Here is a 14,691-nt window from a genome sequence, read left to right as displayed (position 1 = left end):
ACACATATGTGTAAGGTTTGGGGAGTTGTGTATTTTATTAAAAATCAGACCATATTAAATATATTTTTATTTTATATTTTTCTCACCTAATATGTTAGACAAATGATTCTCAAAGTGTGGTCCCTGTCCCTGCACTTTTGGCATTACCTGGGAACTTATAGAAATATGAATTTTTGAACTCTGCTCCAGATCTACAGAATTAGAAACTCTGAGAATAAGGCCCAACAAAAATCTGGATTTTAACAAGCCTTCCAGATGATTCTACTGTAGTTGACGTTGAGATCCTTTGCTCTAATTATTTCTTTTTAAATGATTGCCTTATATTTCATCCCAGAATTCTTCCACTCTATCCCAGTGAAGGATATTAATTTATATTCAGTTTTGCTGCTACAAATAATGCTTTGGAAGCAGTCTTGTATCTGTATTCTTCTGGGTGCATTCATTTCTGGGAGCTAGAGTCCCAGGAATGCACTTGCTAGGTTGAACAGTGTATGGATTTTCAGATTTATCTAGGTTGCCAGATTGCTTTCTACAAAAGCTGTGTCAATTCAGGTTTCCATCAGCAATGTTTCCATCACCATTTTTCTCTAACCATAGCTGTCTGCTTTGGAAAAGTGTTTCTTGTCTTGATGAGTGCAGAATACATTGTTACTTTAATTTTCATTTCTTTGACTACAAGTGAATTTTTTGCTTGTCATATTTTGATTTGCCCTTCCCTGATTGCTGTTCTTCTGATTTTCCCATTTTTCTATTTGGTTATTTGTCTTTTCCCCATCAATTTATACAAACTCTTGATTTAAATATTCTCAGAATGTTACCTTAGTTAAAAATATTTTTTTTCCGAGCTTATTCTTTCTCTGTTGATTTTGTGGCCCTGGGACTTTAACTGTGTTCTCTGGGTCATTTAGAGAACTCTCTAAAACCTAGGCATCATACTCAGAGTTTTCTGTTCTCTCAATCTTGCAGGGAAGGAAAGAACATGCATTTCTAACAAGTCCCCAGGTGATTCTCCTGCTGCTCCTACTGTTGGATGGTTCATGGACCATACTGTGGGAATCATTAGTTTTTGCCATATGAAAGTTTTTAAGTTTGCCTATTATTAAACATCTCTGGCCGGGCATGGTGGTACACACATGGTAATCCCAGCGACTCAGAAGGCTGAGACAGGAGGAGCACAAATTCAAGACCACCTCAGCAACGTAGGCCCTAACAAACTTAGCAAGACCCTATCTCAAAATAAAAAAAGGTTAGGGATTGGGCTCAGTGATTAAGCACCCCTGGGTTCAATTCCCTGAACCAAAAACCAACCAAACAAACAAACAAAAAACCCTCTGTGTTATTATTATTATCATCATTATTTTAGCACTGTAGATTGAACCCAGGACACTTTACCACTGAGCTACATCCCCAGCCCTTTTTATTTTGAGGCAGAGTCTTCCTAAGATGCTTAGGGCCTCACTAAATTGCTGAGGATTGCTCAGCCTTCTAAATTGCTGGGATTACAGGCATGTGCCATTATGCCTGCTCTCTCTCTTTTATAGCTTTTAAATTTCATGTCTTAATTTAAAAAGTATTAGCTGGGTGCGGTGGCATGCTTTTATAGTACACTATATTGTATGTGTGATCTCCAGGATTTTATTTCATTGTTTTACACTTAATGTGTAATCATGGGGCTGGGGTTGTGGCTCAGTGGTAGAGCGCTTACCCGGCAGGAGTTAGGCACTGGGTTCGATTCCTGGCACCACATAAAAATAAAAACAAATAAAATAAAGGTATTATATGTCCATCTAATCTAAAAAAAAGAAATTTTTTTTTAAAGAGAGAGTGAGAGAGGAGAGAGAGAGAGAGAGAGAGAGAATTTTTAATATTTATTTTTTAGTTCTTGGCGGACACAACATCTTTGTTGGTATGTGGTGCTGAGGATCGAACCCGGGCCGCACGCATGCCAGGCGAGCGTGCTACCGCTTCAGCCACATCCCCAGCCCCAGAAATATTTTTTTTAAAAAGTTTAATAATCAGGAACTTATTTTTGTGTATGGTACAAGATATGAGTCCTTTTATATTTTCCTCTAGAATTTTAATTTAGTCCCAGCACCAAATTATTAAATAATGCATCCTTTTCCTGTTGAATTAAAATGCCCTGGCAACCTATAATATTCATTCTTTTTGTGTATGTGTATGTGGTACTGGAGTTGAATCTAGGAGTGCTCTACCACTGAGCTACATCCCCAGTCCTTTTTATTTTATTTTATTTTTAATATTTATTTATTAGTTTTTGGCGGACACAACATCTTTGTTTGTATGTGGTGCTGAGGATCGAACCCGGGCCGCACGCGTGCTAGGCGAGCGCGCTACCACTTGAGCCACATCCCCAGCCCTATTTTATTTTATTTTTTGAGACAAGATTTCACTAAATTGCCAAGACTGGCCTTGAACTTGAGCTCCTGCTTCAACCTCTCTAGTCACTGAGATCATAGGCATGCACCATGGCACCTGGCTGTAAAACATTTTCTGTGTCTGTAGAATTGCCTGTGCTGAACACTTCATACAAATGAAGTCATCTGTTGTCTTTGGTGTTTCTTTCACTTAGCATGTTTTCACGTTTCATCCATGTTTTAACATGCATCAATATCTCATTCATTTTTTGGCTGAAAAATATTTCATTGCATGGGTATACCACATCTTGTTTATCCATTTATCATTTATCAGTTGATGGCCATTTGAAGTATTTCTAGCTAGTATGAATAATATTGCTATGAACATTCCTAGATAGATTTTTAGGGGGTACATATGTTTTCATTTCACTTGGGCATGAACCTGGGAGTAGAATTGCTGAGCTACATAGTATCCCTATGTTTAACTTTTTTAGGAACTGCTGAAGTATTTTCCTAAGTGATTGCATCATTTTATATTTCAACATCCATGTAAAACACTTATCTTTTTAATTAGAGCCATTCTCCTGGGTTTGTGTGGTGGTGCACCATTGTGTTTTTTATTTGCTTTTGCACCTCTTTCATGTGCTTACTATCATTTGTGCACCTTCTATTGCATATGTCTTTCCAAATCCTTTGCCAGTTTTGTTTTGTTTTGTTTTTTGGTACCAGGGATTGAACTCAGGGGCACTTGACCACTGAGCCACATCCCCAGCCCTATTTTTGTATTTTATTTAGAGACAGGATCTCACTGAGTTGCTTTAGCGCGTCACCCTTGCTGAGGCTGGCTTTGAACTCTTGATCCTCCTATCTCAGCTTCCTGAGCCCCTGGGATTACTGGTGTGCACCACCACATCCAGCTCTTTTGCCAATTTTTAATCAGGCTATTTATTGAATAGTTATGAGTTGTTAATATTTTTAAAACAGCTTTTATTAATGTTTCTATGCTCTGAGGGGGACATTTTTGGGGAACTTTGCTAAACATTATCAGATCATTGATAATTATTATCAGATCATTGAACAATAGTTTCTAGGCAGTTAACATTTCTGTTTGTTTTTGCTTACATCAGAGAGTGACTCAGACATCTCCTCTACAATTACCTAACCCATCTTGGATGCACCACCAGTCATACCTCATGCAGCCTTCAGTGAGTGTTCAGAAGTGGGCAGAAGCAAAAGAGGCAATTTGATGTAAAGAAAAGCAAAGGGCTTTGATGACAGGAGATGTGGGTGTGAGTTCTGGCTCAGTACCTTGTGCAGCCCTTAAATTCTTTGAGTGTTGTTCTTAGATAAGTGTCCCTCCAGACTGATGGGCAGAGTGCCTTTTCCTGTTATATGGCTTGGTTGCCGCTCACTATGGCTTTTAATTCCCAGTATTTAAAAATATCTGTCTTCAGCAGTCCCTTCATTATTACTGCCTTGGGTAACCTCACAGGATGCTGCCAACTAACTCTTTTCCTTTGTTGTTGCCTCCAGGGTTCAGTTCTGACACCAGGGATGGATCACCCCATTTCTCTTCAGCCTGCCTCCATGATGGGGCCTCTTACCCAGCAACTGGGCCACCTCTCGCTGAGCACCACAGGCACGGTAAAGCCGGGTATTTCCGCTTATTAACTCCTGCAAGGAGTACCTGTGCAGTATTCTTCAGCATAGATACTTATGAATGATAGAATCACTTCAGTGTCATTGAGGGTGCACTCAGAATTGGAAATAAACTACAAAAATAATGATCCATAAGCCAGGAATGCAGTCATTTTGCTCCCCAGACTACCCCTTTTAACTGCTTCCTTGTTACAAAACTAAAATGTTTCTATGTGTGTATTAATTTAAGAGTTAAGACACATTTCCTAGAAATCCTTATCAAAATAGTAACAGAAAGAGCAGATGAAGCACCTCGGGTTTTCTGGGACTTGATGCACAGCAGGGCTAAAGGGCAGGGAATGCAGTGTGCCTGGGAAACAGAAGTAGGCAGTCGGGACAGAGGAGTGGAAGAAAGAAGGTCAAATTGGTGGAAGTGTGTCTAAGCCACTACCAGAGTGCCTTCAAGAAGCCAGTGCCCAGACCAACTGAATTGACTCCTTGGAGATAGAACACAGGCCTCAATATCTTAAAAAAATCCCCCGGGTGCTTTATCTTTTAATTTTATTTATATGCAGTGCTGAGGACCGAACCCAGGGCCTCACATGTGCCAGGCAAGCCACTCTACCACTGAGCCACAACTCCAGCCCTGTCCCCAGGTGCTTTAAATGTAACCAAGAGTCATTGCTCTAGCTGGTTGATGTTTTTCTTCTAGTATATGCCAACGGCTGCAGCTATGCAAGGAGCTTACATCTCACAGTACACCCCTGTGCCTTCTTCCAATGTTTCAGTTGAGGTAAGAGTTACTTTTTTGGAGTGAAGATAGGACAATGACAGAGACAGATCTTCCCCTGTCAATTGTTCCTTTCACAATGATGCTATTTCTGTGTTCACAAGTAACTGGTAGCTATATGAAGAGTGCAAGAAGAAAAGACTTAGTGTGTGTTCATGAGTGAGGCCCTTGGGCCAGCTGGTAGTTAATACCAGGATGCTCCCTTGAATTGACTAGTGTGCATTGGGAGGAAGGCAGGCTGTTTTGAATATAGAAGAACTTCTGAAGTTTTTTCCAAAGTGCCTGTTGTGTTTTACATTCCTTCCAGTGCTGAGGTGGTGTGTGTTGTGAGTGGGTGGGCTGGAGAGGCCTCTCAGCTTTGGGTGGGTTTTATCTAGACTGGTTTGGAGGGAGCTGAGGAAAAGAATACATAAGATGACTCTCCTTCCTGGCTACGGTACAGGAGAACAGCAGCCAACAGAATCAAGTGGCAGTGGATACGCCCTCAGACCATGGGGTCTATTCTTTCCAGTTCAGCAAGTAACACTGGGTAAGAACCACATGTTGGGGAAGTGGGTTTCCCAAACTAAGAGAGAGCAGCTCAGCCCTGCCTAAAGTGAGACAGGTTCTTGTGCTTGTCTTGCTCCCTCCCTACCCTCTCCCTTGGGATTTCCCTCCCCATCTTAAATAGAAAAGAGTTCTTGGACATGATCCCAGACTCCAGAGGGTTAGCCAGGTTATGTACCATCTGTAGCTCTGTTAAGGACTAACACTTGGCCATTGTTTTCATAGACCTGGGCCTGAGAAAAGAAATCTCTATGCTCCTGCCCTGTCCTCTTTCTCCATTGCTCGTGGAACATGGGGAAATCAGCACATTTTGTGTGTGCTACATTTGAGGAGAAACACACACATGCACACACGGAGACACGCACATTTTTTTCTTTTGCAAAGAAAATTTTTTCTTTGTTTTTAATTGTAATGTACTTTTCTCCTACCTCAAAGAGACATGTGGCTGGAGCTTTTGCTCATATATATGAAAAACAGTTTGTTGTCATTTTGGTTTGTTTTTTTGATATTGGGAATTGAACTGAGGGGTGTTTAACCATTAAACCACATTCCCAGCCCTTTTTTTTTTTTTTGAGTTGGGGTCTCACTATGTCACCCAGGCTGGCCTCTAATTTTTTTTTTTTTTTTTTTCCCAGAGCCAGGGACTAAACTCAGGGCCTTGCATGTGCTAGGCAAGTGCTCCACCACTGAGCTAACTCCCCAACCTTCTTCTTTCTTTTTTTCTTTTTTGAGACAGGGTATCGCTGTCTCAAAATTCTGAGTCTTAGGGCTTTAGGCTTATTGCTAAGGCTGGCTTTGAACTTGGATCTTTCTGCCTCATCCTCTGGAGTTGCTGGGATTACCGGCATGCTTTAGCACATACAACATGTTTTGTTATTCTTAAAAAACAACAACAACAACAAAACAATAATCTGGGCACAGGACACATGCCTGTAATCCCAGCTTCTTCGAAGACTGAGGGAGGAGAATTATAAGTTTGAAGCCAGCCTGAAGATCTTAGCAAGACCCTATCTCAAAAATTAAAAACAAAAGGACTGGGGATTGCAGCCCAGTGGTAGAAAAGAGTCTCAAGGGAGGTGCTTTTACCCCCAGAGACCATTGCAGTTATCTGATGACATTTTGATCCCTGGGTTCAATCCCTAGTACACAAAAACAAAACAAATGAAATTACCCATGAAGATGCAGTGCTAGGGGCTGGGGCTGAGGCTCAGCTGTAGTGCTCACCTAGCATGCCTGAGGCACTGGGTTCCATCCTTAGCACCACATACAAATAAAGAAATAAAAACATTGTATCCATCTACAACTAAAAAAAATAAAAAAGATGCAGTGCTAGAACATTGATAGAGGAAATCCTAGTTGCTGGTTCCGTTATGATCTTTTTTTGATATATGTCTATGTGTTTAAGAAAATATATAGACTTTAAAAATTTGGTTCTTGTAGAGCTATCAGTTCACATACCCCTCTTCACATGTTTTTTGCTTTCTTTTACTCATTCAGATTGTTCTTTTTCTCTTTTCCATACAGCTAACCCTGCCTACTTTGTCTTTTTATGTTTTTAAATTTTATAAATATCCTTTTTAAATGAAATTTTATATGGAATTTTGGAGGCTGAGCAAGGAATAGACGTGGCTTTTTTCCTGACCCTGCCACATCCTGGGAGAAGAGACTAGACTTTGCCTTCAGGAAGCAGAAATGTGACCTAAATTCATTTGAGAGATGACCCACAGCTTTGGGATTTACTCGTGAAGCAAATTTGATTGAAGACCAGGTCTCGCAGTCTCCGGAAGGATGGACTGACTGACTTCTGACTAGCTCTTCTCACTGCAGAGTCTGTCACCCTCTGAGGAAGGTGTCTTTTCCGTCGGCTCCAGATTTTTCAGAATGCCTGCCTGCCTCCTGGTGGATCTTTTCTGCCCAGGTTGCGTGGCCTCTCTTTCTGCTGCACATTGCTGTGCTCCAGGCCTTTATAGCTGTGACCTTGCTGCAGAGCAGTGTGTCTCAAGGGAGGTGCTTTTACCCCCCAGAGACCATTGCAGTTATCTGATGACGTTTTTTATTGCTATGCCTGGGAGTGGGAGTGTGTGTGTTATTTGCATCTAGTTGCTAGAGACCAAGGATGCCACTAAACATCCTACAGTACAAAGGAGAGCCCCACTATGCCCAACAAAGAATTATCTATTTCATAATATCAATAGGGCCAAGACTGAGAAACCTGGATGTTGGCAGTGTTTTCCTGACTTCTCGGCTGAGGTAAATTCCCACCCAGTCCTGGACACACAGTGCCCTTTAACACTCATGCAACTGGTTTGGATGGATGGAATTGGTATTCTTGAATTCTCCCTGGACTCCAACCTTTGACACTTCTGCATGCAACAAGAGCTGTCCTTATAAGGCTCATGGCTCTTGTGCACATGCTAAATACACAGACACACACACTTGGAGGGAGGAAGGTACGGATTGTTTTGTGGATGCTATGCAGGGATGGGAAAGGAGTTTTCTGTGACCGTAGAGTGCTCTGCCCTTCCCTACTTTGTTTAGACCCCTTCCCTAGGGAGCCAGAATATTGGGAATAATTTTCCTTCTTGTTGAAGGACCACAAAGAGCTAGGGTAGAAAAATGAAGTACATCCCATCTCATGATTTATAAGGTCAGATCTTTATAAATAAAGACTCTAGCTCTGTCAGATGCAGTGGCACAGGCCTGTTATCCTAGTGACTAGAGAGGTGGTAGCTTAGCAAGATCTTGTCTCAAAGTGAAAAATAAAAAGGACCAAAGATGTATGTAATTCAGTGGTAAAGCACCTCCAGGTTTAATCCCTGGTACCACAAAACAAACAAACAAACAAAAACAACTTATTTTTCTCACATCAAGATAAGCAGGAAAAAGCCTTTGCCCATCTTCTGGAAAATAAGATCCTACTTCTGTCTTCTTCCAGTCACTCTCTCATGTATCAAAAGGAGAACTCTATTCCCCTTTACTCAGAGACCAGGAGGCATCTGCACCAGACAAAGCAAATAATGGAGATGGATAAATAAGTGTTCATGGGCTGGTGTGGAGAAAAAGAGAGGATGAAAGCTGGAAGAGAAACTGAGGTGTCAGTGGCTGCACATAGAGCTAGGCCCAGCTTTCCCTTCTTTCCCTTTTGCCCCATAATTGAGGTCTTCCCTGCCATCAGTCTTTGTACATCCTGGGGATAAAGGAGTTGGGGGCAGTGGGTAGGAATACAAAGTGTAAAGAACAAAATTGCCTCTGTTTTCTCATTGGTGCTTTCAACCCCAGGAACATCTTATCCAGCACAAAAGCTCCAAGTCCATTAACCCTCCAGGAGGGTTTGGCTTAGCAGACGGTGCTTGCTTTGTCTCTAACCTTCAGTAAAGTGAAATATTCCAGAGCTGCTATCTCATCAGTGTCCTTTCAGAAAAAAGAGAAAACAGCTGGGTGTGGTGGTGCACACCTGTAATCCCAGCATCTTGGGAAGCTGAGGCAGGATGATCCCAAGTTCAAAGCCAGCCTCAGAAATTTTTCCAGGCCCCAAGCAACTTAGTGAGACCCTGTCTCAAAACATAAAAAGGGGTGGGGATATGGCTCAGTGATTAAGTACTGGGTTCAATACCTGGTACTGGGTGAAAAAATCCAGAATTCTGTTTATTTAACTGATGGTAGATTGGGGAAGTCTTGCTGGTAGGTTTAATGTTTGGGGCTGCCTTTCCTGCATAGGAACTGGTGTTGCTGTCTCTGCTGACCTTCCTGTCTCCCAAAATCCCTGATTCTGTCTCCTTTCTCTGTATTTTCTAAATTTTTTAAATGGATATTGAAGTTACCTTTTTTGGTTCTCCTCATATGAACCTACCATTGAGAGTGCGCTTCTGGTTTGGGCAGGTTTGAGGACAGGAAGTAATTGGGAGCCTGCAGTTATTTTTGTAGTGGTTAATGACACTGAGGAATTTCTTTTTGGTGCTTTTGATTTATACTCCTACTTTCCCCACTAGTTGTTAGTTCATTTCTAACAGTGGGTAGTAATTGGAGAAAGGATGGAATAGGAACTATTTCTCCCATGAATTGGTGAAGATTGGTTAGGGTGGGCAGCGGGTAGAGGAGCCAGTCTTGGACTGCGCTCTTTAAACACTATGCCTAGTGTTTTCTGAATCCTGTCTTCCTGAAAGCCACATCTTACACTCTCTGTACTTTCATCTCACCCCCACTCATTACAGATGCTCATAACATTCTTAAAATATTTTAGTACTTTGTGCTTTTCTGTTTTCAGTCAAATAGAACTTATGAGTTCTTTTCTCAGATGGTGTAATCCTTTACTAGGCTCTAGGACTGCCTATCCCATTTCATGTCAGTGTTATTATTGCTCTTTTCAGGCTCTGAGTTGATATCCTGACCCTAGACTGTTTGGACTCTTTGGAGGAGGGTGCAGGTAGAGGTTAGGAAGGTGTGGGAATGATGATGGATAGGGATGTTATTTTTAGTGTTTTCAACCAAAGAAGAGGTTAAAGCCTGGTGGCTCTAAAGAGGTTATAGCCCTTGTTAGTAACAGAGGTATTATTTGCACTAAGGATGAGGACAAGACCTGCTGCACAGGCCATTCCTAGTTGTGCCACTTCAGCCCCATTTCATTCCTCTTCCTTTTCTAATTTGCTTAACAGTGAGCTCATTCATCCCCCCTAATGCCTCCAGTGTCACCAGGCTCTCCTTGCTATTCCAATATGTCAACCCACTGGGGCTGAGACCTACCTATGGGATTTTACTTTGCCATAAAAATGCTGTGAGTGATCTCAGTAGAATGTTGCAGGGATCCCTGACATTGACAATTATTGGTCTTCTGGAAAAGGAACTATTGCTTAGGCACATGCCCCACCTTCTGGGAAGTAGCAGCATTGCACACATTGAGGGGCTACTTTGCCTTGTTAGCCAAGAAGTTGGGGGTATGATCAGGTCCCAACCTGCCCCTATCCTCTGCTAGACCTGGATCTGTGGACTTCAAAGAGGGTGGGGGTTACTAAAGCCAGCCTATAGATCCTAGATCTTATGCCTTGTTATACCAGTTCTTCCCGATTTCCTTTTAAACCAACTACTCCACTTCCATGTGACCCATTTTTTAGGGCTTCCCAAGCATTAGCAGATTCCTGAAGTTTGCTCAGCTTTTACCCTTTCCTTCTATTGGACAGTCTTCCTCTGTGGCTAAAAAATGCCTAGAGTGCTCTCTCCCCTGATCTTTGCTGAACCTCCCTATAGGTGTTCCTCATGTTTGAAATGAGAAAACTAGGTGCTCTCAACACTCCAGTTACCACTGCTTTCTCCCTGGCCTGTCCACTTGTTTTGAATAAGCATTCATTATCCAAGTAGATCCCCAAACTTCCTTGTCCTTGTTACTCATCTACCTCACAATCTCTCAATTAAACAAGGGCACAAGCACCTGACTTACATCTTTTCCTGTTGTTCTCTTCATGAGGGTTAGGAAACTGGGGACTAGAAAGGACTCATGAACAAATTCAGTCTTTGGTTTTTCTACTTCTGGAATGTCTTCTCTGGGGGTTTTAGCTCACTCATCAAACTTTTTAGGTAGGTCTCAATGTGGCACCACCTAAGGTAACAAGATTGTTGGGAGTTACCCCAGGACCACCATTAGAACAGAGCTTAGAACTATAAAATTAATTATTGGCTGCCTCATAGCAGAGAAGGTAACCAAACACCAAAGAGTTTTATAAGACTGGAAATAGATGTTCCTTTTTCACCTTAACAGTTATCTTTCTTAGAGGGTTCAGGAGAAAAAAATGCCCAAACTAAAGGGTTACCTAGTTAAGACTTTTACAGCCAGAGTAAATAAAAGTTCCTACCCCATCACTGGTGCCCCAATTTCCCCAACACATACCCTTTTTGGATGGATGAATACTTACTACATGCACTTATCACCTTGAAATAAGTTTAATTTATACTTAAAACACATTTTGTACTACAATTTTTCCTTTATCCAGAGACTTCCCATGTTATGCCAATGCCACCCTTTTAGCTTATTCTTTTCTGACCCCTGGTCTTCCCATGTTGCTTCCCTACAGTTTGGTAGAGATTCATTTTGTCAACATTTTTAATAAAACAAAAAAATCTGTTTTGGTGTCTTATCCATGGGTGGGAGGGTATGCTGCTACAGGAAATAAGTGGCAGCTTAGGAAGGTAAGGCATGCATCTTGAAGTGGGAACTCATTTACCCCAGTGCCTCAGTTAAGATTTTGAGGCAGATCTACTGAAGCAGAAGGTATGAAACAGGATTCCTGTTGCTTAGAGGTTAGTGATAAATCTGCATCTTATATACCAAACCAGTCATGCCCATCCTAATACACGTTCTCTCCCCAATATATGTGTGAGAACATGATGAAGGGCCCAGACTAAAGGGAAGAGAAATACACAGAGCCTTTTGAATCTATCAAATGTGGTTTTTATTCAACTGACAAGCACTTTTCTACAGCTGCACTTGTGGAACATCACATGGCAAAAACAGATTTTTTTCTCTAGACTTTTTTTTTCCTTTTTAAACCTTATTAAAAATGAGATTGGTCCTAAAAATATAGAAAGAAATAAATTTAAATTCACAAAAAACTGTACATTATCAAAAAGTCACTAAAACACCACATTTGGTTATATAAAAAGTCAGTCCCTTTGTTGTAAAAGGAACATGGAAACTTGGTGTAGATGGTGTGGTTTCTTGCTGTTACCAGACTGATAGGGGAGGGGAAACAAAGGGGCAGGGGGGTGGGTTGTCTTTTTATTTTAACCTGCCTTCCCTACCAAATACTCTTGACCATAGAGAAAATCCACCTAGCTCAAGGGGCAGTGAAGATGAGGAAAGAAAAGTAAGAAATGGCCCCTTTGATCACACCCTATCCCCATCCCTCCTTCAGCCTCTACTTTTCAAACTACTCTCGGACCCCACCCCATCTTAAGAGTGCCTGGTCCCTAGGAAAAGAGATGGAACTGGGAGAGGAACACAAGCAAGAACAAATGAGACTTCACTCCCCCTATCCACCTCACCTCCAATGAAATTAATCTAGTACATTTTATGCCAGGGGAAAACTGCCATGGGAAAAAAAGAGGAGCCCCCAACTATAACAGTTCCAAATGTCTAACACAAAGTTTGTTACAGCGCAGTTATTTAGATAAAATATAAATATTTATGCATAATATAAAGTCAATTCAAATATTCTTCAATCCACCTCTTATTTAAAAGCAAAAAAAAAATCTCAAATAAAATTAAATTTTGAGGTTTATCTGACAGAAAAGGCGACTTTAGAAATAGGCTATGGGGGAGAAGGGATGTTAAAGGAATAAGAAAGGGGCTGCCCTAGGACCTACACTGCCCCCCACCCCCATCAGTGGCTCTTCAGTGCTGCCAGAAGTACAAGGAACGCTCCACCTCACCTGGCACCTTCCACCCAATGGAACATTTCTCAGATGCCTCAGCTCTCTGCTTAGGCCAGCCAGCAGCCACCTCCCCAGTGCAAGTACCCGTAATCTCTGATGGGAGGGGCTCTGCTGAGCAGGAAAGCAGGGGGCCAGAGGCCCATGGCTATAGCTTGGAGTTAGCAGCTTTCCTCTCACATGTTGGGGGCTTAACTTAGGCATAGTCACATGAAGGGCAGTGGTGGACCCAGAACCCCTCCTGTGCTCCAGGGTCTCTGCTGCTGGGGAAGGGGTCCTGGGGGATGAAGTAGATGAAGGAAAGCACAACTAAACCCACAGATGCTCATGGGATTAGAAAAGATCCAGTTCTACCACCCTTCCTGTAAAAGCTTAAGACCTGAAGCTACTGAGAGGAGAGGGAGTTCCTGCCGAAAGATTGCACAGTTTGAAGAGGCTGGAACAGAAATGACCAGGAGAGAGAGAGAGAGAGAGAGAGACAGAGAGAGAGAGAGAGAGAGAGAGAGAGAGAGAGAGAGAGAGACAGACACAGACAGAGAGACACAGACATGTCCCCAGAGAAATTGTTCCTGTGGTTACCCAAGGACAAAAAGGTGATGATATGAAACAATGGGCAAGGTGGGAATAAAAACAGATACTTGGGGAAATTGGATCCCATTAGACAAAACAGGGTCACAATCATAGCTCGCATGTAAGCGTTCACTCTCTCACGCACACATTCACACAAAACACCTCTCTCCCCCTCTCTCTGAGGCCAGCCAATTGCTACCTGGCCTCCATCTTGGAGGTGCACCCAAACTCAGCAGTAGTTGTCCCTGAGGAGTTCCCAAGAGGGAGGTTTGGGAAGCAGATGGGGAAGTTGGCTGGAAGGCCCAGGGTGCCTACCTGCCCTCTCCCCAGCCACTGAGTTTCAGAAAAGGCTGGAAACTCAGCATATGAGGAGCATCCAACATTTTAGAAGGGATAGCTATTGGCAGGAAGATGAGGACAGAGAAAGACAGGGACCTCTGAACTTTTTTTTTCCTTTGAGGAGGGGAAAAAGATTTGGGACAAAAGGAGGGAGGAACCCGTACACGATAGTTTTACATTATTGGATGAGAAAAATCTGGAAAAATGTGAGGGGAAAGAAAAAGTTGAGAGAAAGCGAGAAGCAGGGAAGGGACTGAACATGGAAGCAGCATGTTCAGGGCCCGGTGTCCGGCTCGACACACTTGGGAGTTAAGTCCACTTTACTGGCCGTCACTGCGGGTCCGCACACAGTACAGAGTGTTTCTCAGTTTCACACATTCACTAGAACTATTGCTATTGTTAAATAACCCCAGAATGCTGGGGCATGTACAGGGAAGGAGAGGAAGCTCGGAGAAGGAAGTAAGGACTTCTTTCCCTCTCCCCATATTTAATTAGGAAATAAAACAGAAAGGAAAATTATTTTCTTCTTTCTTTTTTGGCTTTCAGTCCAGAAGAACCTCATCTCTGCACCTCTTATTAGAGGAGCAAGAGGAGGAAGGGAGAAAAAGACTAGGGATATGAGGATGTGGTTTGCTGCCAAGGGCAGGGTCAAAAATCAGGGTTATATCTGACTTGAGTCTGGACCCAGGGCAGCATCAGCAGGTGAGAATGGCAGGTTTTTTTGTTTGGAAAGTGGGGGGAAATGCCACAAGGTGACTCCCAACCTCCCTTGCCTCACAGATTGGCCTGTTTGCCCTGATAAAATTCTTCCCAGCGGCTCTCGAAGAAGCGGCGCATGATGTGCCCAGCCTTGCCCACTTCAGAGTCATCCTCATTGAAGGTTTGGCAGTTGTCAAAGACCAAGAGGGCATCTGCTGCAAACTCCTCTGAGCTGGTATACCTGGCAGGGACAGAGGTGTAAGCTGAGTAAGAGTTGCAGAGTAAGGAAAAGCTAGGGGAGCTGCCAATATTTAC

General features: G+C 42.5%; 2 protein-coding genes across 13 annotated transcripts in view; one reads left to right on the top strand and one right to left on the bottom strand.

Annotated features, from left to right (window-relative positions):
* Positions 1 to 8,189, top strand: part of Rbms2 (RNA binding motif single stranded interacting protein 2) — a 52,528-nt gene extending 44,339 nt beyond the window's left edge. For 4 of the 7 annotated variants that reach the window (XM_026398429.2, XM_026398425.2, XM_077798362.1 and 1 more), the window contains 6 exons: positions 967 to 1,002; positions 3,503 to 3,580; positions 3,909 to 4,019; positions 4,726 to 4,806; positions 5,246 to 5,332; positions 6,874 to 8,189. In XM_026398429.2, the coding sequence (XP_026254214.2) occupies positions 967 to 1,002; positions 3,503 to 3,580; positions 3,909 to 4,019; positions 4,726 to 4,806; positions 5,246 to 5,326 (387 nt within the window). In that variant the 3' untranslated portion in view covers positions 5,327 to 5,332; positions 6,874 to 8,189. Of the gene's footprint in view, positions 1 to 966; positions 1,003 to 3,502; positions 3,581 to 3,908; positions 4,020 to 4,725; positions 4,807 to 5,245; positions 5,333 to 6,873 lie in introns of those variants that run through there. The other 3 variants (XM_026398427.2, XM_026398428.2, XM_026398430.2) reach the window with 3 other exon arrangements.
* A 32-nt stretch (positions 8,190 to 8,221) lies between these two features.
* Baz2a (bromodomain adjacent to zinc finger domain 2A) overlaps positions 8,222 to 14,691 on the bottom strand; it is a 37,593-nt gene continuing 31,123 nt past the window's right edge. For all 6 annotated transcript variants that reach the window (XM_026398446.2, XM_026398445.2, XM_026398448.2 and 3 more), the window contains one exon: positions 8,222 to 14,617. In XM_026398446.2, coding sequence (XP_026254231.2) covers positions 14,452 to 14,617 — 166 coding nt within the window. In that variant the 3' untranslated portion in view covers positions 8,222 to 14,451. The remainder of the gene's footprint in view (positions 14,618 to 14,691) is intronic.

Source organism: Urocitellus parryii, chromosome 5 (genome assembly GCF_045843805.1).
Source record: "Urocitellus parryii isolate mUroPar1 chromosome 5, mUroPar1.hap1, whole genome shotgun sequence".
Taxonomy (NCBI): domain Eukaryota; kingdom Metazoa; phylum Chordata; class Mammalia; order Rodentia; family Sciuridae; genus Urocitellus; species Urocitellus parryii.
The sequence above is the reverse complement of the archived record's forward strand: the minus strand, read 5'-3'. Positions and strand labels throughout refer to the sequence as shown.